Genomic DNA, 27,053 nt, shown 5'->3' on the forward strand with positions numbered 1-27,053 from the left:
TTTACAGTCAGAGAAAGTTCATTAGACTTTCATAGAAATGCAAGCCCTGAATTTTTGCTTGTGATAAGAACAAATGTCAAAAGTTGGTACATACATTCTTTTCCCTCTATCTCACAAATCATAAACATAAACACTCTTGGTACATATTCTTTATGTTAAAAAGATCCAAGATTTTAATTTTCCAAACACAAATCTAAAAATGATAAAATCATAACTAAATGTTATCTCAGTTTAAGGAATTTCTTATCTTCTGTGGAGATAATGCATGGCTAAGACTGAAAAGCCTGATAATACCAAATGTTGGTGAGGCTGAAGAAGCAGGACTCTCCCACACAGTGGTAACGGGAATGTAACTCAGCAAACACTTGCATCTTGTAGCTCACCTACCACAAACCCTTGCAACATATCCTCATCTTCAGATTTCCTCATCACAACTCCCACCACTGAAAGTCATGCCAACAGTAATGGGCTGATCACTTTGTAACTTTTGTACGTGTCTAATCACTATGGTGTACACTTGAGACTAGTATAATATTGTATGTCAATAAATAAATAAATCTGTTCCAGGCTCAAACTGTAAAAAGGATGAAATAATCTCAATAGAAGAATAAATTTAATAAGATGGTGACATTTGCTCTAGCTATTACACTACGCTACCTTTAGAAAGTCCTTTCTTTTACATTTCCTTCTAATTATATTAATTGATATTATGTCAGTGAACTTTAATAATAATAATAATAATAATAAAAGAATGGCAAAGAAAAAAAGAGAGAGAAATAAAAACTTACTGGGATTGAAAATTCCTCAGCCAGATACTTCAAGGAGGCTGCTTCTCTTGCCAAGAACTTGTTCCTTTCTCTCATGTTGTCCTGAAGTTGTGTATCAAACTCCTTTCTGACCACAGAAGCAACAGAATCAATAATCACAAGTTTAACTCCTTTCGAAATAATTTCTTCTTCTAAGGATTCAATCCTGTAAAAGTAGAATTTGTAAAATAGTAGAAAAGTTTAAGACATAATTTTAAAAAATAGGGCATTGCAAAGGTTAGCCAACTTAAAAACAAATTGTTCTTTCCTAAGTTATAGTGATGATTGCAAGTATTCAATAAACATAACTTATTTTCATATATCTCTTCTATACATATGGCATGCTTTTGGAAATAAACCAAAATGGTTTCATTCCTTAGCCTTTGATAGTGCTAAAGCTCCAATCTTAGGGTGAAATTACTTGTGGTAGCCAGTCTCCAAAATAGCCCAGAATTCATACCCTACATACAGAGTCTCTCCTCTGTACTAGGGTTGGTAGGGTTGGTCTGTGTGACCAATAGCATATGACAAAAGGATGGTCCGGCATTTCTGAGAGCAGGTTATAAAAGACTACAGCTTCCACCTTGGGCTCTCTCTCACCTATCCGCTCTCTCAGATCACTCACTCTGGGGAGGCTAGTGGCTGTGTTGTAAACAGCCCTATGGAGAGGCCCATGGGGTGAGGAACAGAAGCCTCTAGCTAACATCAAGGAAGGAAGGGAGGCCTTCCAGCATCTACATGTGTGACCTTAGATTTCTTCAAGGTTCTCCAATCCCAAGTGAGCCTTAAGCTGCTAAACTTTGGGGTGATTTGTTAGTGAAACAATACATAATTAATATACCACATAATTAAATATAAAACATTTTATTGTGGGGTTTTTTTTCATTTTTAAAGAAATACTTTAATTAATAGGCTATAGTGAATAAAGAATATGGAAATAATTTTATTGCTCATAAACCTAATATGTAGGGATTTTTTTCACTCAGAAACTAAAAACAAACCAAAAAAAATCTTCAAAGTGTTACTAAAATACTGAAACCTAAACCAGCATACCTTTGTTGAACCTCATCACAGCTGAGTTCCCGATAAAGATGAACTTTACTGCTTGTCAAAAGTAATTTTTCTTCAGTATCAAAATAACTGGGAAAACGAGATTCTGCTATCTCAATCAGTCTATGGGGCGGGGGGGCGGAAAACAGAATAAGTGAAAATAGTCAATGATATTTAAGGCCACATTGCTGAACTTCTAATGAATTTTACCTAGGAAACTCATAAGCCACAAGGAACACTAGAATGAAAGCCTCATTAATAGAGCAGGTATAAGTAAAATGGCCTAATATACAAGTCTGGAATGTAAGCCCTGCTTTATAAGCACTAAGAGCAATTAGCAGATGGAGCATGGGACCAGCAAGCGCTTTTAATTTGCATCTAATGCCTCTCAGGTTTATCTTTCTGGGAATAAATATTTTTTTATAAATGATATTTTGACTAGTAGCTATAATATATGTTTAATATATAAGAAAAAATGCATTTTCATGAATGATAATATATTTGAACAAATACATTATCATTCAAATATCAATAGGTCTCCATGTCTCAGACCTAAAGGATATGTTTTGTCCATTAAAACTTAATACATACAAAATAAATGTGCCCTGGCCAGTTTTGCTCAGTGGTTGGAGCATGGGCCTGTGAACCAAAGGGTCGCAGATTCAATTTCCAGTCAAGGGCATGTACCTCCATTGTGGGTTCGATCCCTGGGCCCAGTTGGGGCTCATGCTGGAGGCAACCAATCGATGTGTCTCTCTCATATCAATATTTCTCCTCTCCCTTTGTCTCTCTCTCACTTCCCACCCTTCCACTCTCTCCAAAATCAATGGGAAAAAATATATCCTCCTCAGGTGAGGATTACAAAAACAAACAAACAAACAAAAAATGCTATCCAGTAAAAGTCCTTGGTAGACAGAAAATTACTTTATTCACAAATAAATGTTGTAAATAAAAAATGATTTTCTAAACACTGAATTCTGACCTCTAAGCTAGTTCTAATGCATGGGGCAGGCCAAACATAGGAGAGTGACAATTGAAACAGATGCAACTACCACCATTAATAGTACAAGACATGGAGAGCAGCACTAGAAATTTCTGATAAAAAATGTAAAATTGTAAACCTTAGAGTATAACTGTCTCCTATCTAAAATGGTACTTTATCAGCCCCATACTGAACTATCATCCAAGGGTGACCGGGAAGAAGGCCTGGAAGCACAAAAATGATCCTATATTTTACGTGCCATTTAAAGACACAAAGTACAAAAGAACAGTATTTTTTCATTATTAGACAGTTAATGAGTTCCAAGAAGAGGCTGAGAACTTTAAATAGATAAAATAAGTTCCTCATATATGCTATAATCAGAATTGAAAGAGAAAAATCTAAAACAGGAAGAAAGAAACATTAAAGAAATCTAGTCAATAACATTTTTAAAGCATATTTTGAACAATTTGAAAAGAAAAAAAAATTAGGTTGAACAGGAAGAAGAAAAATTATTTTAGGAGTAAGGAATAGTACTAAAAGATGTGTAAAGAGTGAGAACAAAATGGATCAAATGACCATTCAAGAGAAGTTCCTAAGAAAGGGATAGGAATTGGGAATTTTTTTAAAAATAAGGTAAGTGATAAAAGCAAGAAGAAATAAGAGAGCATTAGAAAAGGTAGAATAGGTATGTTTTGAGGGTTTGGGAAATATGTAAATATTTTTATTAGGACAATTATTTATTGAATTTAGTGCTAGTCAGAGAAATCAGCTAAAAAGCTCTGGTACTTGGAACCCACTGAATTTTAACAGAATAGAAATGACAACATCCATCTGAAACATAGAAGTTTTTCAAAATTTGGATGCCCAGCTGATTAGGAACCAGACTGACAGTACCTAACTCATTGGCAACAAGTGAACAGCTGACAGACAGTAATTCTCTGCCTCCAACACTATACTGGATTTCAACTAGTGGCTTAAGTGGTGAAAGGCTCTGGAACTCATTACCGCTCATTCATGCCTTTAACGTCCCTCAGAAGGAAGGTGGCCATGGCATGGACATGAGCTAACTTTATTCATAGTTATGCTCTCTTCTTTCCCTGATACTTTGGTGGAGAGTGGGGTTAGGGGCAATATCACTAACACCATGAAATACAGAAGCCACAGTTCTTGCTAATGATAAAATTTACTTCTGGACATTAAATATATCAGGTACTCCATTACTAGGCAATGGGAATATTTTCTTTCTTTCCATCCTAAAAATGCACAATTTATCTAGTTTAGTAGGAAATAAACTAAAAGAGCCTTACTGACTTTAATAACCACTGGAGATGGCAGGAGGGAAATAAAATCATACAGGGTTTTTGCCAGAAGGTTTAAGTGGGATGGTGGTGGTGCCTTTAAGGTCAAACTTAATGAGCTTAGACCAGTGGTCGGCAAACTGCGGCTCGCGAGCCACATGCGGCTCTTTGGCCCCTTGAGTGTGGCTCTTCCACAAAATACCACGGCCTGGGCGAGTCTATTTTGAAAAAGTGGCATTAGAAGAAGTTTAAGTTTAAAAAATTTGGCTCTCAAAATAAATTTCAATCGTTGTACTGTGATATTTGGCTCTGTTGACTAATGAGTTTGCCGACCACTGGCTTAGACTAACTCAGGGTCAATAAACCTGAAAAACTTAGGAATTGTGCACAGAGATAAAAATAATAACCATAGTTACCAGATTAAACAATTGTATCAAATGGTTATTTACATACCAGTATGCTGTGATTTTAAGTTTCTCTAAGTGATTTTTTTAATTTTAGAAAAGATTTCTAAAAATATATAAATCAAAAACCAAATATAAATGCAATATTCTATATGCCTACATTAATCATAGCAATCTCTCATGACAATCTTCATAACAAAGATCTGTTTTGTTTGCAGCAAGCAACAGAAAAGAACCCATCTTTTGCTACATACATTAATTACATTAAGTTTGAAAACAATGCCATCTAGTGGACATCTTTCAAAGAATGCACTTAGGATTCATTCATTCAGCCCTAGCTGGTTTGGCTCAGTAGATAGTCAGCCTGTGGACTGAAGGGTCCCAGGTTCGATTCCAGCCAAGAGCACATGCCTGGGTTGTGGGCTCAATCCCCAGTAGGGGGCATGCAGGAGGCAGCGATCAATGATTCTCTCTCATCATTGATGTTTCTATCTCTCTATCCCTCTCCCTTTCTCTCTAAAATCAATATATTTTTTTAAAAAGATCATTCATTCAACAAATATTTATTGAGAACTTACTATATGCCAGGCACTGTTCTAGTGCTAAGGATATGGCAATGAACAAAAACAAAACAAAAAAATCCTTCCCTCATGGAACTTACATTCTACTGAGAGAAACAAAGAAATATAGTATAAAATACATCAGATAATAAATGCTCTAAAGAAAAGTGAGCCAGTTTTAAGAGAACAGGCTGTGACAGATGGAAGGAAGCAAGTGACATTTTATGTAAAGTGGTCTGGGAAAACCTCTTTAATAAGGTGACAGTTGAGCAAAGGTTTAAGGGAGCCCAAAAAAAAAAAATGAACCATGTGGCTGTCCAGTGGAACAGTGCATAGGAAGAGAGAATGATAAGTGCAAAAGCCCAGTGTAAGAAGATGCCTGGGCACTTGAAAATAACAAGGAGGCTAACGTAGCTGAAACACAGAAAGCAAGAGAGAGTAAAAAGAAATAAGGTCAGAGGGCTAGCCAGGGAGCAAAACACACAAGATCCTTGGGTCTGTGGGTTTTATTTGGATTTATTTAGTGAAAGCCTAGGAGCAGGACAGACATAGCCTGACTTCTTTTCTTTTTAAAGAAGCACTCTAAATACCAAATGAAGAAGAGGCTGTAGATGGGCCAGGGTGCAAGGAAGATCAGCAAGTGCAGTAGTCCAGATGGGGTCTTCAACTAGAGACTAGCTCACGTGATCAGAAGTAACTGAACCCAAGATATAGTTCAAAAGAGAAGCTGAGTGGATTTCTGGACTAACTGGTCAGCATCTGGAAGAACGGAATTCACCACTCACTGAAGTGGAGAACAGTGGATTAGAATCAAGGTTTCTGTTATTAGTGCCCTGTTACTTCACAGCTCTAGTATAAATGGAAAGTTAAAAGCTTTAGCCCTAGCCAGTTTGGCTCAGTGGATAGAGTGTTGGCCTGCTGACTGAAGGGTCCCACGCTTGATTCCGGTCAAGGGCACACACCTGTTACAGGCTCCTCCCTAGTCCAGGCCCTGGTTGGGGTACAAACCAATAGATGTGTTTATCTCACATCAATATTTCTCTCTGTCTTTCCCTTTCTCTTCCACTTTTTCTAAAAATCAATGGAAAAATATCCTCGAGTGAGGATTTAAAAAATACTAAAATTAATTTTTAAGTTTTATAGTAATGACCAGATGCCAACTTGAAATAAAACATATTCTTAATGTAAAAAAAAGTCCTTTTATTGTGCTGAAATACAAGTTCATGGTTTTCCAAAGCTTCTTGTACATATGTAATATTTATTCATTTAATTTATTCATTTAATATGTACTTTATTACATATGTAATATTTATTCATTTAATTTATTCATTTAATATGTACATTAATTCATTCATTTAATATGTACTTGCTCAGCATTGTGATATTACTAAACATAATCATGTGAATCTATTAGTACCTTATAGATTCCAGCAGATTCCAAAGTTCTGTTTTAGTAATAATAAGTACATAAAACTAATTTCCATCTTCTATCCTAGAAACTCTTCAAGATCTCCCTTCCTACTAATTCACCCAGATTCAAAAATGATAAGGCAGCTGAAGTTGGACTAGGGAGAACCTAGCCAGACTCATGAAACCATCTAAAAAAAATGGTAAGGGAATTTATCTCCCTATTTACCTCTGACTCAAAGATCCTGGATTTGTACCAACTAGCAAATAAGTGACTAAGACCACACTAGTACTGCCTTCAAAATCAGCCAAAGTCATAGCTGGCCACTGCCCCTCTATGCCTCACTCTTGATACACTGAATCAGAAAGAGTGACACTTTACATAGTCTGGCAGGAATTAAAGGGGACTGGCTTGCCCAGGCGGTGTGGCTTAGTGGTTGAGCATCAGCCTATGAACCAGAAGGTTTCAGTTCGATTCCTGGTCAGGGCACATACTCAGATTATTGGCTCAATCCCCTGTGGGGGGTGGGCAAGAGGCAGCCAATCAATAATACTCTCTCATTGGCATTTCTATCTCTCTTTCCCTCTCCCTTCCTCTCTGAAATCAATGAAGATATATTGTTAAATAAATAATACCACTGGCTTTGGGGTACCTGACACCCTCAGAAGTGACATACATACTAAGTACAGCAACTCCTTCAGACCTAAGCATAGCCATGGCTTCCATACAGTACCAATACAACACATACCTCTCCTGTGTATACTTAGTTATGACTTATAATTTTACATTTTTGTGATTATGTGATTGGCTTCTTCCCCTTTTGGACTACATCTTCTTCCTAGTTTTCAAAGTTTTTCTGATTTCATGACAACTCAAGAATGTCTACTTCTACTTCATAATATTCCGATTCTATACCCTACCTCCCCATGACCCTTCCAGGGTCCTGGGTCCCATATCTTCCTTCCCCATTTCCCTTAGTGTTCCTCACATGTCTATTTGTAGTACTAAGACTCAGCTTTTAAAAATATGTTTTTTAAATTGATTTTAGAGAGAGGAAGGGAGGGGGAGAGAGAGAGATAGAAAAATCTATGGGCTGCTCCCTGCATGCTCTTTACTGATATTCAAGCCCACAACTCAGGCCGGAATCCACACAGACCTGGCTAAAATATACAGTGAAACCTCATTTCTCAAACATCTCCCATCTTGAACAATTTGGTTCTCAACCAAATTGTTCACCAAAACTTCGCGGTTGTCAACCAAAACTTCAGTTTTCAACCTGACAACCCTTTCATGCTGATACTTCAGGAACAAAACAAATTGCTGACAACCCTGTGTTATATACTTACAAAGAATAGATACCCAAGAGATGTAAACAAAGCAAATAAACTCTAATCAAAATAATCCATTTGGAACATATCTGGTCAGGGAATATGCTTTGGTTTAAATAGTATTCCTTGAGAGCAATAAGGAAGAGATCTTATTCACAATAACATAGTGAGAGAAAGACTCACTATACCTATAATATAACTTGACCAAGAGAACAGAATAGAATCAGTCTCTAGACGTACAAGCACTCCTGCTTATGACTATCAACTAGAGCACAGAAAGATGAGGACCAGACTTACTTTCAGGTGTGTAGAAATACACACGACTGAATGCCTCTCTCATGGAATGTTAAAGGTCCTTTCCAAACTAAGTAAATCTTTTCTTTCCAAGCAGATACACTTACTATCAGTGTGTTTCTTACAGTGAATGCCATACTATTTCAAAGGCTAAAGTGAAATAGTTGGCAATCAAAAAAACGTTTTGAAATTTGCAATTTTTCCATTCCCTAATATTTTACTTCCAACTAGAAATTAGTTACAAAGCAGCTTACCTCTGTCTTTCTTATTAATTTTCCCTCTTCCCCATTTTCCACTTACATTTCGCCCTCTTCCTGAACTTCTTCCTGACTTTCTGCAAACCACACCTTATCCCAGAACCCCACTTAAACCAATAAAGGGATAGAAAAGGTAAAAGGAAACTGCTCCATCAATGGTAAAAGGACAATTCCTTTAAAACAGTATCTAAATTCTGTGTTCTCAAAAAAAAAAAAAGTAAATGTCAACCTGTTTGAAAATGTTATATGCTAATATATGTTACAAAACTGAAGTATTATAATGGAAAACAATAAAATCTCCTACCTTTCAGCACTAAATGCTGATTCTGTGTCAATGTACACAACAGCTCCTTCTAATCCTCCCATGTTGGTGGGTAATGTGGCCAAAACACTCATCATTATACAAAATTGAGTTTTCCCACAACCTGGTGGACCTGTAATCTAAAAAAAAATAATCTGTAATCACAAGCAAACTCCTTTAAGAACTTGCCACAAACATAGTACAACTAATCTGGGTTGCCAGAGATGTCCACTGTATATAATGAGTTAACTTCTCCCCAATGCATCTGGATTGGTTCTCTTGTAGTTTGAGTTTTGACTCTGAATTCTTTCTTAGCCAGAACTCAAGTACCAAGATCTGGTCTGACTCCACCGGTCTAACACCTGGTGCTGTCTTGCTGCCAACAGTTGCTTAGGTCTTTTCACTCTCATAAAAACATTAATACTTTCAGTGGAGGAATGATAATAATGAAAATAAATGAAATTATATTATCTATAATAATAAAAGCGTAATATGCTAATTAGACCGGACGTCATTCCAAACGACCTCTGGACGAAGCCAGGGCTGTGAGGGAAGCCCGGGTCCCGGGTGCCTGCTGGTGGCCGGAGGGAAGTCAGTGCCGGCAGCTGGGGGAAGGAAGGCCTACCCTTGCACAATTTCATGCATCAGGCCTCTCGTTTTTTAAATATTGACTTAAATATTTTGTAATTCAGTGATTGAAATGTCAAGACCTAAGTTCTGCTTATTTCAGTACTTAATTGTAATAACTGTATAGTAGGGAAGGGCTTGATTGTAAATTTGCAAGGACTGAAATTAAAGTAGTATGTCATTTTTGTATTTACTAAGCCAGTATTTTCATTTTTCAATAAATTCCATTAGTTAGTTCTTGTTGAATTTGGCTAATAAATGTCTGTCTTCCCTCCTATCAATGTTCTTACAAAGTAATCAAAAGATATTGCATTTTTAACAATTGGTTTAGAAATCAACTGAAACTATTTGGAAGATTTTCAACAGTATAAAAAATATTGTTATAAGTTTTTTACAGTGTGCAGATGGCAAAGTTTTCATTAGACACACATATCTCTGACAACAAAAATCACATTACAAAAGAAACATTTTCAAGCAATGACTTAAAAAACAGTCTCTCTGCATTTTAATCTCTATCTTTAAAAGGCTATTACTATCTCCTTTTTGTTGAAACGTCACTTTTACTTTGAAGGGATGAAGTAAGAGTGTTCCATTGGTTGGTTAGTCGGTTGGTCGGTTGGTCGGTCGGTCGGTCGGTTGGTTTTTAATCTGCTATGAAACATGTAACGTAGCCACTGGTCATAAGAAAAGGTCGGCAAATTTGACATATCATCTTTTCACTTAAAAAAAATTTTTTTTTTACCATCTTTAAATTCAACAACTCTTTTACAATCTTTGCTGGGAGATAACCAAAGAAGCTCTCGTAATTCAAATGAACTTCAAGGTCACTCCCCATCTCATTACAAAGTACTATAGAAATTCCATGCTTTACCAGTCAGGTTTATATAAAATTAGCAACACTGATATCATTTTCAAGCACTTGTCACACATCTGACATCCAGATAAAAGTTAAATTTCATTATTTTTCAGGTTTACTTAGTAGGTTAAAACATTTCAACATTAATAATTTTTAGCTTCAGATAGTTTAGCTCCAAATTCTAGCAGCCAAACCACAAAATTTCAAGTTGTGTTCTGTTCCCAGGTTCAGCTCCAATGTGGTTAGAGAGAGAGAACATGCCAAACCAGAATAGTCTAAGTTATTTGCTTCTTGGAAACTCAGAATGAATACAACGTTTACACACAGAAGACACCAGTAAAATACAATTAGCTTCAGATAGTGAGAGCCTGCGTTTCAACCTGCCTGAGAAATGTAAAAGAACTGAGAGGAAATAACTAGTTGTGAAGACCATCAAATACCAAATACAAAGTATTAACAATTGGTTTAATAATTGACTTATTCATTGGTTTAAAGAGGAAAGAGAATTATTCCCAAGTAAAGAAGTCTAATTGTACTAAAGTAAAAATGAAGCCTAGTCATTTTCATCTTAACTGAGATTAAATGGTTGAGATGAACGTGAAACCCAGACCTGTGAGGACCTAAACTCTTAACCATACTCGTTCTTCCCACATTCCAGATGGAGGCAGACTAAAGCCCAATACTTTACAGAAGACAATTTAAGGACTGCCTGGTTCTGATCTGAGAAAAAAGCATATGGAAACTTTTTTTTTTTTAATGACCACCCTCAAATCCCCAGCGTCTAACTATTTGTCTCCATTTGCTCTACAATTTTGTAGAAATATGATTAGGTCTTCAGACCTATAGAATTCATTTTAAAAATAACGAACTCTCTAAATCTTAAAACCAACAAGAAGCTCAGAAAGGCCAGGTAGCACTTTGCCTTGTAAAAGGAACATTGATCTTAAATTACTTTATACCAACATGTGGAAGATTTTATATCTTGGGTTCTCTCCACCAGTCCCTCTTATTTCATATTGACAACTGCTGTTTTTTGAAGTAAATGGGAAGGGAGGGGAAAAGAGAAGGCAGGGAAACAAATCCAAAAACAAGGCAAGAGGACTAGGAAATGACAAGGGCCCCAAGTTTCACATCTAAAAAAAAAAATGAACAGTATCAACGGTTATAATCATTCATTTAACACTCAATTACATGTGCCATATGAAAGACTCTACAAAACATTCATGGAGAAAGATGTCAAATCAGTGAGTAAGTGAAAAATTGGGAACTATAATCCAATCAACCACATATGCTAAACTCCTGCAGATGCCTGATTATCCTGCTGTTCAAAACACTGGAGTCAAGGAACGCCAATTAGAAATCTCTCCTAGTGTTCCTGCTGTTGCTACTGTTGTACACGGAGCTGACCTGACCCTTCCTTCAGCTGAAGGAGACGAGACCCACCTTGACCGACCTGCAGACCTATGAGCAAGAACAGCAAACTCTGCTGTTGCTGTAAGAAGGTAAGCAACCAAAACTGACCAACAAACCAATTATGTCTTATGCTTCACTGTTTATGCATTTCTATTACGTGTCTGGCCCTTGTAGGCATTTGAGTTTACAAGCCCTGTGATCCTATAGGCCACAGCTCACTCTGCTGAAGAGAAAGAAAAAGAGCTGTCATATTTAACTGTTCGGAGGAAAGATTAGGATGCCAAAACAGGACTCTGGCATCTTGCCTCTATCTTTTTGGGACAGGATAGTCATTTCCAAAGCAAAACTGCCTCACTCAAGAACTCCAGGTCTCCTGCAATCATGAACAAAGCAAATAATGTAGAAATGTGCTACAGTGTTTCTTATTCCTTAGAGCAAGGATCTAATCATGACTCAAATGCTATAAAGATTTGGCAGTGCTTCCTGGGTTTACTTTCCCAGAGGGACTCTTGAACTAAGATACGTAGATGTTACATCTCTTTTTGCTAACTTGAGTTTGGGCCAGTTCTCTAGTCCTGTAATCTCTGGGTTACAATACAAAAATACCTTTTTTGATGATCCCTTTAAACACAATCTTAAATTTACCTAATTACATTAGCATCTTTGTTAGACATTCTCAGGAGGGGTGATACTAACCCAAGGATGAAACTTGGTTTTGATATACATACAGTACATAAACTAATATACAGTATATGTGTAGGATTCAAATCTCATGGCATGGCGGGAATGATTAAGGGGAAAAAGTCTATAAAGCTCCTTAGGGGGCAATAATGAAAAAAGGATTGAGAAACACTGGTCTGATCTCTATTATTCTCATATGGCAAAGCCACCACCACATGGTGTGATCTCCACATAATGTAAACTTTTAAAGTTTAAACTTGAAACATATCTTTGCTACCAATATTCAGTTATAACAGATGCAGAATTATCTGCTTATATATTCCTCTACTGCTTCTGCTTTTGGCAGGAGCAATGCTTCTCTAGCTCCACTTTTAATCTTGGTCTGTAACTGAATATACACAGGTTCAGTGAAGTTCTCATAAATCAAAACTGATGATAAATAAATCAGGGAATTTTGACGTTAGAGTCAGGAAGGAGCAGCCATACAAATGACAGCAGAATATTTCCAGATTTTTCTTCCTCCCTCAGTCATCCAGGCCCAGTCTAAGCTGACTCAACCAGCTGCCTTATTCCTCACCTCCACCGGATCTACATTCTGCCTGATGTGTGGGACTCTAGGCTCAACCGCTTAACCAGAAACAAAGAGTGTCCAATGCAATTCATTAGACAACTCCATTAATATCTGTATTCCTTCTCCATTGCTATGTAACAAATTACCACAATCTTAACAGCTTAAAGCAACACCCATTTATTATCTCACAGTTCTATAGGTTAGCAGTCCTGAGGGGCTGGCCTGGGTTCTCCGCTCAGTCTCCCAAGGCCAAAATCAAAATGTCAGCTGAGCTAGGATTCTATGTGGAGGTTGGCAAGGAGAGGGGAGGATAGGGTGTAGGATCACCTTCCAAGCTCATTCAGGTCATTGGCAAAATCCACTTCTCTGCAGTTGTGGGTCTGAGCATCCTGTTTCCGTTCTGGCTGTCATTTGAAGGCTGCTCACTGCACCTAGAGGCCACCTACTTTCCTTCTCACATGGCCCCTTCCACCTTCATGTTTTGGATCCTCATGTTTTAAACCTTTCTAGCTTCCCCCTCTTCTTTAGCCAGAGAACACTCACTGTTCTTAAGGGCTCATGGGCTTAGTCTGGGATAATCTCCCTATCTTAGAGTCAGCTGTGACATATAACAGACCGTAACTGTGGGAGCAATATCTCATCACATTCACAGGTTACAGGGATTACAGCAGAACATCTGTAGGACATTTTCGAAATTCTGCCTACCACAAAATCTCAAGGAAGAGAGAGGCAATAAATTAAACACACACACACATATACACATACATGCATACATCTATAATAATAAAAGTGTAATAGCTAATTAGACCAGACCTCCTTCCGGACGACCTTCCGGACGAAGCCGGGGCTGCAAGGGCCAAGGCAAGCCGCTGTGGCTGGGAGGGCTGAGGCAAGCTGCGACCAACCGGTGGGCTGTGGTGGGTGGGCAGGGCCTCCCTCTACGAAGGAAGCCCGGGTCTCGGGTGCCTGCCAGTGGCCGGAGGGAAGCCAGGGTGCCAGGTGCCAGAGAGAAGCTGGTGCCGGCAGCCAGGGGAAGGAAGGCCTACTCTTGCACGAATTTTGTGCATCGGGCCTCTAGTACATATATAAACACACAAACACATGTATAGTGATAGCCAGCCTCTAAGAAGGACCCTGTGATCCTCACTTTGGTAGTCACGCCCTCCCACACTGTATGGGGCATGCCTGTGAGCAACAGAACACAGCGTAAGTGATGGTCTACAAGGCTAAGCCATAAAAGACAGTGCCGTTTCTAGTTTGTTCTCGGAGAACACCTACTCTAGGGAAAGTCAGATGCCACATCAGGAAGACACTCAAGCAGCCCCGTGGAGAGGTTCATGTGGCCAATAACGAGTCCCCCTGCTGACAGTCAGCACCGACTCCCCAGCCACGTGAGGAAGCCATCTCGAAAGTATCTCCCCCAGCGCCAGCCAAGTTTTCAGAGGGCGGGGGCTTCAGCCAACATCTTGACGTAACCTCATGAGACTGTAACAGGAAACACCTAACTAAGCTGCTCCCGAATTCCTGACTCACAGAAACTGTGAGAGAAATATTTATTGTTGTTTTTAGGCACTAAGCTTTGAAATGATTTGTTAAACAGCAATACATAACAAAAATAATATACAGATATATAGATACAGAGATATTAGAGATATACAACTTTAAAAACATATAATAAAAACACTCCTAAAGTAAAAGAATTACTGGTATTCATTAAAAAAATTAATTAAGTAGAAAAATCATATTCTTTAAATGTGCTATTTTGATGATTTGAAAAAACAAATGGCATATACTGTAGAATAAATACTATACCCTGCAATAGCAATAACATTAGAAGTTCCTAAAGTTTAGGTTATTCAAATATCAAAGGGGAAAGTATAAGAGAGGCAGCAAAAAACAAGCATTATAGTAAACAAACACTATATACTAAGTGTACCAGTTAATAATGAGGATTTTTTTCAATAGATGGAGTTACATATCCTATCTAATAAAAGAGTAATATGCAAATTAACCCTCACTCCGCTACACCCTCAAGCCACGCCCACCAGCCACGCCCACCAGCCAATCAGAGAGAATATGCAAATAAACCCAAACAAGATGGCTAAGGCCACAGAGAGCAGGAGGGAGGCTTGGGTTTCCCTGGCAATGGAGGAAGCCAAGCTTTCTGCCTGCCCTTGCCGCCTAGGCCTCCACTCCAGGCTACAAAGTTTCAATGATAGAAGATACATAAACCCAAACAGAAATGGCAGCAGCCACGGAGCTGGAAAGAGCAGGAGGCTAGGGTTGCCCCCAGTGATGTAGGAAGCCAAGCTTTCCACACACCCTGGCCAGCCCAGGCCTCCGCTTAAGGCTACAAAGTTTCAATTATAGAAGATACATAAATCCCCCAAAAAAAGGCTGCCACCATGGAGCAAGCAGCAGGCTTGGCTCCGCTCCAGGCTACAAAGTTTCAATTGTAGAAGATAAATATACCCCAGATACCAGGGCCTCCGCTTGGGTCACCAAGGGGCGTGGCCGGCCTGCAAACCACCACAGGCCCCTCACCCAGGCCGCCCCATGCCCCAAGGGAACCCCCATCCTGATCCGGGACACTCTTCAGGGCAAACCAGCTGGCCCCCACCCATGCACCAGGCCTCTATCCTATCTAATAAAAGAGTAATATGCAGATTGACCATCACTCCAACACACAAGATGGCTGCCCCCATGTGGTCAAAGATCCTGCCCCCATGTGGACACAATGGCCACCACAAGATGGCCAGCAAAGGAGGGCAGCTGGGAGGGACCAGGCCTGCAAGGGAGGGCAGTTGTGGGCAATCAGGCCAGCAGGGGAGGGCAGTTGGGAGGGACCAGACCTGCAAGGGAGGGCAGTTGGGGGCGATCAAGCCGGCAGGGAAAGGCAGTTAGGAGGGACCCAGGCCTGCAGGGGAGAGCAGTTAGGGGTGACCAGGCTGGCAGTGGAAGGCAGTTAGGGGTGACCAGGCTGGCAGGGGAGCAGTTAGGCATCAATCAGGCTGGCAGGGGAGTGGTTAGGGGGTGATCAGGCTGGCAGGCAGAAGCAGTTAGGAGCAATCAGGAAGGTATGCAGGTGAGCAGTTGGGAACCAGCAGGCCTGGATTGTGAGGCCCAGTGGGATCGGGCCTAAACGGGCAGTCGGACATCCCTCGAGGGGTCCCAGATTGGAGAGGGTGCAGGCTGGGCTGAGGGACACACACACCCCCATGCACGAATTTTGTGCACTGGGTCTCTAGTATGTTGATATATATGCGATTTGATATGTATGCTATTTTGTTGTATTGACAAGCTTCAAGACTTCACATGTCAAATTTTCTGAAGGTGTTAACATCATAGATATTTTTACGCTTAAAAATGTCGAATTTCATACCAAAAAAAGAGCATTTGAGGGAAATTTTAATTCATTTTGAAGAAAAGTGCTGCTGAAAGTTATCATATACTTCGGGAAGCTTATGGTGAACATGCTCTATCTCAAGATACTTGTGAACACTGGATTAAACACTTTAAAAGTGATGATTTTGATGTGAACGACAAAGAACGTCCAGGTCAACCAAAAAAGTTTAAAGACCAACAATTACAAGCATTATTGGATAAAGATGCATGTCGTGCGAAGAAATGGAAAATTGGGTCTCTGAATGATTTGCCTCAAAACAAAAGTTCTATTGAGACGGTATCCACAAATTACCTGAAAGATGAGGAAATATGTAGCTAGCGATGGACATTACTTTGAACAAAGCACTTTTGATGTTTCTCTTGAAATTATCATGTTTTCTTTGATTACAAAATCCACTATTATTAACCAGTACACCTAGCAGATACTCTAGATAGGGGCTAGATAGGAACATTTTAGGCTTTGTAGACCATGAGGTCTCTGTCACAACTAACTCAACTCTGCTTTATAGTCACAGACAAAATGTAAACAAATGAGCATAGCTATGTTCCAATAAAACTTTATTTACAAAAACAGGCAGTGAGCCAGGTCTGACCACTGGGCAGTAAGTAGTTCGCCAATCCCTGTCCTACAGAAATATCTGTACAAGTGATCCAGGAGACATGTGCAAGGTTCACAGAACTTGTTTACATTAGGAGCAAACGGGAAGCAATCCAAATGTTCACTCACAAGAGAAGGAATAAATAAATTGTAGCATATTTTCAAAATGGAATATGATACAGCAGTGAATTATACTCTTGCTACCTGCAAAAACATGGATAAATCTTAGAAAACAATACTAAGTTAAAGAAGCAGAGAGAAGAGATACGATATGATTTAACCACAGATATATGACTTAATAGAGCTCAAAAATAAGCAAAACTAAGTAAAATGTTATATCTCTAATGTATATAGGTGGTAAAGGTAAAGAAAACTACAGGGGGGGGGATAGAGAATGGCAGAAATTCAGGATGGAGGTTATCTCCAACAGAAGGTTGGGATCAGGGAGGAGTCCAGAGCTAGTTTCAATGGTTTGGGTATTGTTCTGCTTCGTGGATTAGCTCATGGGCTCCAGGAGTTCACAACTTACACATGCAGGATATACTTAAATCTGTATACATAAAATAAATATTTCGTTTTTTAATAAAAAGCAAACAGAAATACTCCTAGATTCAGCTGAAAAATCCCAAGAAGATGGAAGGGGCTGCCTTTGGCTGAAACAAAAATTAGAGAATTTGCCACTAGTAAATAGTCAGAGATTTTTATTTCAATTCAGCCCACCAGATCAGGAAAAAAAAAAAAAAAAAAACTTAAAAATAGCTTGTAACTACGGCTTGGATTCAGAAAGAATTGATAAAAACTGAGTGAAATGTATTGAAAATTATTCTAAAACTTAAGAAACGAGGAGGAGTTATTGGTTAATCTTCCTTACATCAATTTTTTGTTATTTAAATAAGTTTATAACTGTGGATCACTATTGTTCTACTTATTCAAGCAAAAGTCCAACTAAATCACAAAAAGGTTATATAAAATAGAATTCTGGCACCATCTGGTGGCGCTACTCTGCAACAGCAGGTTCTAATTTTATTTTATTTTATTTTTTTTTAATAAATCTTTATTCAGATTATTACAATTGTTTCTCCTTTTTCCCCCCATAGCTCCCCTCCACCCGGTTCCCACCCCACCCTCTGCCCTTACCTCCCCCACACTGTCCTCATCCATGGGTGTATGATTTTTGTCCAGTCTCTTCCTGAACCCCCCCATACCCTTTTCCCCCTGAGAATTATCAGTCCACTCCCTTTCTATGCCCGATTCTATTATATTCACCAGATTATTCTGTTCCTCAAGTTTTTAATTCACTTGATTTTTAGGTTCACTTGTTGAGAGATATGTATTTGTTGTTCATAATTTTTATCTTTACTTTTTTCTTCTTCCTCTTCTTTAAGAATACCTTTCAGCATTTCATATAATACTGGTTTGGTAGTGATGAACTCCTTTAGCTTTTTCTTATCTGTGAAGCTCTTTATCTGCCCTTCAATTCTGAATGATAGCTTTGCTGGGTAGAGTAATCTTGGTTGTAGGTTCTTGCTATTCATCACATTGAAAATTTCTTGCCACTCCCGTCTGGCCTGCATAGTTTCTGTTGAGAAATCAGCTGACAGTCGTATGGGTGCTCCCTTGTAGGTAACTAACTGTTTTTCTCTTGCTGCTTTTAATATTCTCTCTTTGTCTTTTGCTCTTGGCATTTTAATTATGATGTGTCTTGGTGTGGTCCTCTTTGGATTCCTTTTGTTTGGGGTTCTGTGCGCTTCCTGGACTTGTAAGTCTATTTCTTTCACCAGGTGGGGGAAGTTTTCGGTCATTATTTCTTCAAATAGGTTTTCAGTATCTTGCTCTCTCTTCTTCTGGCACCCTCATAATTCTGATGTTGGTACGCTTGAAGTTGTCCCAGAGTCTTCTTACACTATCTTCAACTTTTTGGATTTTTTTTGCTTTTTGCTTTTTCGGTTGAGTGTTTTTTGCTTCTTTGTATTTCAATTCTTTGACTTGATTCTTGTGTTCCTCTAGTCTATTGTTGGGTCTCTGTATAATATTTTTTATTTCAGTCAGTGTATGTTTAATTTCTAGTTGGTCCTTTTTCATATCTTCGAGGGTCTCGTTATATTTATCGGCCTTTTCTAGGATGTTCTTGAAAAGCCTTATAATCGTGGTTTTGAATTCTATATCCAGTCGTTTGTTTTCCTCCACTTCTTTCGTTTGTGATCTGTTTCTTTGACGCCACATTTTCACTGCTTCCCTGAGTTGGTAGGGTAGATTTGTGTGCTATGTTTCCTATATGGCCCAGTGGGTCGGCCTCCCCAGTTAACCTGAGGTAGACACACTTGGTGTACCCTTTTGTGGACTGTGTGTACAACCTTGTTGTAGTTAAGTCTTGATTGTTGTTGGTATCACTGGGAGGAATTGACCTCCAGGCCAGTTGGCTGTAAGGATCAGCTGTGTCTATGCTGGGAGAAGTTCGGTGCTGGAGACAGCCTTATAGGATTAGACTTGCCAAATTGCAATAGCCTCTGTGCTCAGCTTGGATGGGGTGGAGTCTCAGGGCAGAGCAGACAGTCTTGGCTTCCAGTCAGCCTTGCCCTTGCGCGCGTGCGCGCCTGCAGACCTCTGCTTTCCCTGGCTCCCGAGTCTCCGCCCGAGTCCAGATTCCCCCCACAAGAGCGTGGGTCCCCAGGGGCTCGCCTGGAACTGGGGTTCAGTGCAGAGAGAACTGGGTCTCAGTGCAGTCAGGAGCTTCTGACTCCCTTCCACTAGGGAAAGCCTGTGGCAACCTCCGCAGCCTTTGTGCGCACTGGCATGTGCACGCCTCCAGACCTCTGCCTTCCCCGGCTCCCGAGTCTCTGCCCGAGAGTCCAGATTCCCCCCTCCCTCGTAAGAGCGCGGGTCCCCAGGGGCTCGCCTGGAACTGGGGTTCAGTGCAGTCAGAATTGGGGTTCAGTGCAGTCAGGAGCTTCGGACTCCCTTCTGCTAGGGAAAGCCTCTGGCAACCTCCGCAGCCTTTGGCATGCGTGCCTCCAGAACCCTGCCTGCCGGGGCTCCCCCGGGTCTCCGAGTCTCCGGGTGCCTTTCTCTCTACCTGACAGTCCAGACGCCCCCTGTATGAGCCTGGGTCCACGGGGTTTCGCCCGGGACTGGGGTTCAGTGCAGTCAGAACTGGGGTTCAGTGCGGTCGGGGGCTTCCTTTCCCCTTCTGCCAGAGAAAGTCAGCCAGGATCTCAGACACCCTTCCTCTCTGCGCACACCAAGACCCTTTGCCGTACCTCCAATTCTCTGTGAGCTTTTCTCTTTCCTTCTAGTTGTAGAATTTTCACTCAGCCAGCTTTCCTGTGGTTCTAGATGGTGTCCGTTCTGTCTTTTAGTTGTAGTTTTGAAATTGTTGTGCGAGGCAGCAGTTTAGGTGCTTACCTATGCCGCCATCTTGGTTTCTCTAATTTTATTTTTTTTAAAGGTTACTTCACTCATTCATTTACCAACTATCTAATAGGCAAATACTGGGCATAGTACACACACCTTTTTTAATCCTTCCTGAAAGACAGGAAATAAGATATAGTTTTGTATCTAAAACAGGGTTTTAGATTTTTAAGGAAAAAAATTTACAGTTAAATGTATGACTATCGGCATGTAAGTGTCCTCCTGCTTAGAAATCTGCTTAAAGTATCTACACCCCTGAAACCTCTCAGGTAAGAAGTCCCTCAGGAGTGTATTGGTAAATATAGTCTATCAATTCACCACATCAGGACCAGTGAGCAAACAAATGCAGTTTTCAAGGAAAAGAACTGGTTTTTAAATGTCTTCAAATCCTTTCTTGACACTTCTTCCTTCAAAGGTAGAGCCTAATTTCCCATTCCTTGAACTTGGGCTGGACTTACTGACTCACTTCTAATGAAGACAATGTGGCAGAAGTAATGATGTGTCACTTCCACAGTCAAATCATCAAAGGCATGGCCACTTGCATCTTGCCTTCTTTTGGATCATCCATCCTGTTGCCCTCAAATCAGCCCTCATGTCATGAGAAGGCTCAAGCAGCCTGGGAAGGAACTGTGACCTCCTGTCAACACCAGCACCAACTTCCCAGTCCTGAGAGAGTCCCCTTGGAAACAGCCGCCAGCCCCACCAAGCCTCCAGACACTGTGTTCCTCGCCAAGGTCACCAAGCTAAGCCATTCTCAAAGAAACAAAACCAGTAAGTGCTCTTTGTTGTTTGAGCCACTTAGTTTTGAGGTAATTTGTTATGCAACAGTATATAACTAAGATCTATCACTTCCTGCAACCAAATTCTATCCTCAACAGGAAATAAATATAGCTCATTTCAGTTTAACACTGTCATTTTCCCACATGTCAAAAAAATTTCAAATTTTCTTTCCTAATACACTAAGTTAGTGATTCCTTTTTAATTCCTCCAAATTGTTTAATATTATTTCATAATATTCATCTCTTTCCAAGTTAATTCAAACGAACAGCAACCAAAGCAGACCAGTCAGTCAAAAAGGATTTTTTTTTTAACATCTTGTTGCAGAGCAACTATACTAGATACTGAGTAGAAAACCATATCCTGGGTGTTTATAATTTAATTCAGATTAATATTCAAGGAAGAATGTGTTTTTTTAACTAAAGTTTTTCCCCTGCTCTGAAAGTGATAGTTTAATGAAAGAAGGCTCGGAAAGTGTCTCCTTTACCTCTGTGAGGGATCCGCAAGCTACACCACCATGCAGGGCTTCATCCAAAGCAGACAGAGTTGTAGGTAAGAGTCCTGGAGAGACAGCAGCAGACCTCTGTGCCTTTATCTCAAAAGCCTGCACAAGGAAAAGATTAAGTTCTTTTCAACCTTCATATCTACTCAAAAACATAAACCAACTCCAAACCTCAAACTGTAGCAGTTAGAATGCCAATTCCATCTTTTTATCCTCTAGTATTTGTTTGCTTGACAAATATTTACTCTTTGCTAGGGACTGAGCTAGATAACAGGGATATGATTTAACAGACAGCCCCTGCCCTCACAGTACTTATAGTCAACCATCAGGACTAGAAACTGGACAATTTCTATACAATTAATAAGAGATATTGTGAAAGGGAAAGTGGAGACATAAAGACAGTACACCTGACCTGGATTGTATAATCCAGGAAGACTTCCTGGAAGAGCTGGACTAAGCTAAAATCTGAAATAGCTGTTGGACAAGCAAAGGAAGTGTGCATGTTCCTGCAAAGAGAAAATGTACAAAGAAAGGTCAAGAAGCAATAAAAGGAGGACATGGAAACTAACAAAAACTACAAAAAATAAAGACTCCATTTAGAAGAGCTGAAAGATGGCGTGTTGCTGTGGTATGAAAAGCAATGAGGCTGGAGAAATAAGCAGGGGCCAAATCATAAAGAGCCTTGTTTGGAGTTTATGCTGAGAGCAACAGAATGACATGATCAAGCTGTCATTTCAAACCGAGGTTGATTTGTGAGGAATGGCTAAAAGGCAGGTGTGGTAGTCTGAGAACTATCCACATCCAATCCTTGGAACCTGGGAATGCTACCTTATTTGGAAAAAGAACCTTTGCAGATGTGATTAACGTGATTACCTGCCCACTAGTAATGTATGAATATGCTTGCCTCTTGCAATCTCTACCATTAAAATTTCATTTTTATGAATGAAATGAAACCATAAAAATGCATTCATTCAATAAATTAGAGGGCCTACTGATGCCATATACTATGATTAGCTCTGGAAATACATGGTAAACCAAATAAACAAAGTCTACCCACTTAAAGTTTACAATTTAATAAGTCAGTGTCTCAAATCCAAGGCTCTTCTGCCCCTGAGAGGATGTAGGAAGACCAACATACTAATATTTATGAGCCATAAATGTGTCCACTCTTCTCTAACTTTACCTATTGAATTCTTATTTCAGTTAAACCATGGATTACCACAGATTTTTTTAAGGCTATATTCAGGTACATAAAGTAATTAGAAAAACTACTGTCAAAGTTGTATGGCTTGCATCTGATTTAAAAATACATGAATATTATCCACAATCCATAATCAGGCAACTTGGGTGGACATGGGTAGGGATACTTTGTCAAATATGTAAAGGCAGCCCAAGCTGTCAGCGTTAAAGTGCTTCACTTGCAACTACAAGTGTAATTATTAGAATAATAGATTTGTGACTCTTTTTTTTAAAAAAGAGAATAAAATAAACTAAAAGACCAAAACTCCAGAAATAACAGTATGTGCATAAATGAGACAGAGTAATAGGGTGATATGACATCCCGCCAGCTTTTCTTCTACTTTGGTACTTGCTTCCTCTCAGACTCATTATTGTCTAACCTCATCTTCAAATGTTGGTTTCACTCGCCCGGCCAGCATGGCTCAGTGGTTGCGTGTCGACCTATGAACCAGGAGGTCACGGTTCGATTCCCAGTCAGGGCACATGCCTGGGTTGCAGGCTTGATCCCCAGTGTCAGTTGTGCAGGAGGCAGCCGATCAATGATTCTCTCTCATCATTGATGTTCCTATCTCTCTCTTCCTCTCCCTTCCTCTCTGAAATCAATAAAAATACTTTTAAAAAATAATAATAAAATAAATAAATAAATGTTGTCTTCAATCAGGACTTGGTCTTGGTCAGGACTTGGGTATACTTACCGTCTAACTATAAAAACTTCCCAGGGAATTGCTCATCCATTCCCATAGCTTTGACTACCATATTTACACTGAGACTCCCAAATGCATCTTTCTAGTGCAGACTTCTCCTCCAAGCTCCATGTCAATATACAGGTTGAGGCAAAAGTAGCTTTACAGTTGTGAGTACATTAAAAACAAAGCTTATTCTTATATTATTTATTAATTGTTTTATTTTCTATATGAACAATTGTAAACCTACTTTTGCCCCACCCTCCATTTAACTGCCTACTTCACATCTCCACTCAAAATTTCACAGGCACCTTAATTTCAACAAGGACTAAACTGAATTCATGATCTGCCTTCCTCAAACCTGACCATCTTCCAGTATTCCTTATCTCAGGAAAGGGTACCACCCAGTTTCTCTAAGCAAAACTCAAAGAATCATCTGACACTTTCCTGTACTCAACACCACCCAAAGACAATCACCAAATCCTATGCATTCTACCTCTTTAATCTCTCTCATATTAATTGACATTAGACCATCTGCATTAATACCACACTAATAATCGAGGCCACAATCACTTTCTGTCTGGAATATGTTAATAGATACCTAACTATTATTCACAAATATTTCTTGCTCCTTTTCAATCACCTATGTTCAAAACTGAGTCTCTAAAAACACATTAGATTACACCTTTTTATGGCTTCTCAATGCTCCCAGAATAAAGTCCAAAATCCTTAACATTGTCTGCAGGCCCTAATGATCTGACTCCTGCTTACTCTTTGCCTTCATCTCCGGCCATTCTCTTCCTCACTGCTGCGTTCCATTCACACCAGCTTGATTTTATGACCACGCAAGCACCATTCTGCTTCCCTTCACAGACTGGACCCACTGCCTGGGAAGTCTTCCCCCCTCACCTCCCTTCCCAACTCCTTTGCTTATCTCTCTCCTATTCATCCTTCAGGTTTTAGCCCCAGTGTTGCTCCCTGAGGGAGCCCTTCCCTAAATTAAGTAATGTCTCCTGTTATTAAGTTTCAAGACTCCTTGAACTTTTCCTTCACAGGACTTACTACAATTAACTAAATATTTACGTAATTATTTGTTAATGTCTGACTTCTCCCACTAGACTATAAGCTACGGGAAGGCAGGAACTTTATCAATCTTGTTCACTACAATATCCCCAGTACCTGACACATGGCTGGACTCAATAAATATTGGTGGAAAGAATAAATGACTGAATAAATAGGCAAAAAAATATTTACTGAAGGAACGAACTAAGGCTAAGCCAATGTTAAGGCAGGACTCAAATCTAAAGAATGCTACAAGAGTGAATGTATAGCAAAAGGGTAAGATGAATTCCTGAATTGGCATTTGGAATGGTATCGAATTGTAAATGAAGTTATGATGTAAGTGGAGGCTAAAGTGAATTTCTTGCCCATGCGCTCTTATTACTTAACTAGAAATAGGCCATAGATATTGACTGAATACCATAAAAATATCAAATTAAAAGGTTTTCCTGGTGTTTTACAACCTTTGAAATAGTAACAGGTTATTCTGAATCTAGTCACAAAATCATCTCACTATTTTAACTCTAACTTCTCTATCAAAGTGAGCTGTCCAAAGCTAGAGATCACTGGCAAAGCTAATAGTAGTGCCAAACCCCAACTGCGATTCTAATTCTTCTTCCTGCTCTGCCTTTAAGGTATTTTTCTCAGATCACAAGCTAAAGCTGAACAAAAGAAAGTACTTTATCTGTCCATTGTTTCCCAAGTCTCAAATGACACTTCCTACTTTACAGAATTGAACTCTACTTTATTGCTCAATGGTTACCAAATTTCATTATGAGAGAGTAAAATAAGTAATTTACAATCCACATAAATAAATACATTTGGAAATCACTAAACAGACTTTTAGGCAACTCTTATTATGGAAAAACAGTATCTTCTCTACCATGCATAAACTTACAATTTGAAAAGCTAAAGTCATGTGACAGAAAATATGAAAAAATAGTACAACCTGATGTTATAAAAGACTTTTACTCTTCTCAAGAGTGAGGATAAGTTTTTAAGTATTATTTATTCAATTAAGAAGCAAGTGCAAGCCTAATATGTATACCCTATGATGTACAGTAAGTGATGATGGTAAAAGTATTATAGAGATAGGGGAATCTATAATTAGAAGTATATTAAAATTTAACCATGAGGACCACAAATCCTACCCAAACAAACAAGAGAAAGATGACTTTTTGAAACATCACTTTTAGCTACAAAAAAAACCAACTTTGTTGTCCCCTCATTCCCATAATTAAGAACTATCTCCCATGAGCTTATAAACTACATAAATTGTCACATAAGTTCTCATTAGAAGACTAACTCTGGTGTAAGAGTCAATATTTTTGAGGTACTCATCTCTATTTTTATTTCTGCCTCACCCAAATAAGATTTTAAATGAGATGAAGAATAATATCAAAATAAAAATAATAACCAAATCATAATTTTAAAATATAATATACCGTTTGCATCCGTGGGGCACAGGCCCTGCTGACCACACACAGAAGTTCATGGACACCTCGATAACTAAGGCCAGTGATCTTCATAAGCTCCAATGGGGAAAGACATAAAAAGTCCTGAAGAAAAAGGCAGACATATGTAATACTTAAAACAATAAAGATTTTTTTAGTCCTAAAGAGACATTAAGAAAATATTTTAAACATATATGTAACAAAGATAATGGAATTAAAAGGAAAATTCCAAATGATACTATCCATGTGTAGATAAAAGTGAAATTTATTGCAGATCAAAGATTTATGTGCTCCTTATAGTACTTGCCCTTCAAAATATGCCTTAACTAAAACATATGATAGTATTAACTTGTAATTATTCTATTTAGTTGGCATATGCCAAAGGACTCACTGAGTAACATCACATAGCAGCAGCATCCAACCCATGTGTGTATGAACACTGCACTAGTACCTGAAAAGTCTGGGCACAAATATCCAGAAAGTGTCAGGTGGAAATGTGTTTCTTCCTAAGCTACATGAGATCATTCAGAGGAAGTATTTGATAATTGACAGAGAGCAAAACTAACTATGGAATGAAATGTTAAATTTCATACTTTTAAGGGTGTTTCAAAATATGAACACGAAGACTATTAAATGTATAACAGAAGAACCAAAAAGACCTTTAACACACAGAGAAATATCTTAAAATTACAACATGTTCTGAAAGTCTGTCTTATAAAGGATTAAATCCTAATCTAAAACCTTAAATCACATTTAACCCCAAAGAGATGTGCTTCACTATTGCGCTTAAAAATGCAATATCTTCTCTATACATTTTCTCATTCCATCGGTAGGAAAATGATCCTAACTATTAATTTCTCTTGCTTTCAAGAGGAATTACCCATGTTTAATACCATTTCCTCATTCAAGTCATATTTCCCATGTAATTACAAAATTTCTTTTTAAGTAGGTGAAACTTCTCTAGAACCCCAAATAAAGGCACATGTGTACTTCACCTTATCCCATGAGCATCCTTCTCCCCAAAATGTAAAAATATTAAACCTGGATAAATGAAATCATACTTGGAAGTATAACCTAAATGGCTCATCATTT

The 27,053-nt window shown here is 38.9% G+C and overlaps 1 protein-coding gene across 3 annotated transcripts in view; it reads right to left on the bottom strand.

Annotated features, from left to right (window-relative positions):
* The window catches only part of RAD51B (RAD51 paralog B), a 545,220-nt gene that overhangs the window by 514,280 nt on the left and 3,887 nt on the right, over positions 1–27,053 (bottom strand). Inside the window, exons 4-8 of one of the 3 annotated variants that reach the window (XM_080666682.1) lie at positions 25,953–26,066; positions 21,512–21,628; positions 8,692–8,828; positions 1,860–1,979; positions 789–894 (exon numbers count right to left, since the gene is read on the bottom strand). In XM_080666682.1, the coding sequence (XP_080522808.1) occupies positions 789–894; positions 1,860–1,979; positions 8,692–8,828; positions 21,512–21,628; positions 25,953–26,066 (594 nt within the window). Of the gene's footprint in view, positions 1–788; positions 973–1,859; positions 1,980–8,691; positions 8,829–21,511; positions 21,630–25,952; positions 26,067–27,053 lie in introns of those variants that run through there. The other 2 variants (XM_080666681.1, XM_080666683.1) reach the window with 2 other exon arrangements.

Source organism: Plecotus auritus (assembly GCF_963455305.1).
Source record: "Plecotus auritus genome assembly, chromosome: 1".
NCBI lineage: Eukaryota > Metazoa > Chordata > Mammalia > Chiroptera > Vespertilionidae > Plecotus > Plecotus auritus.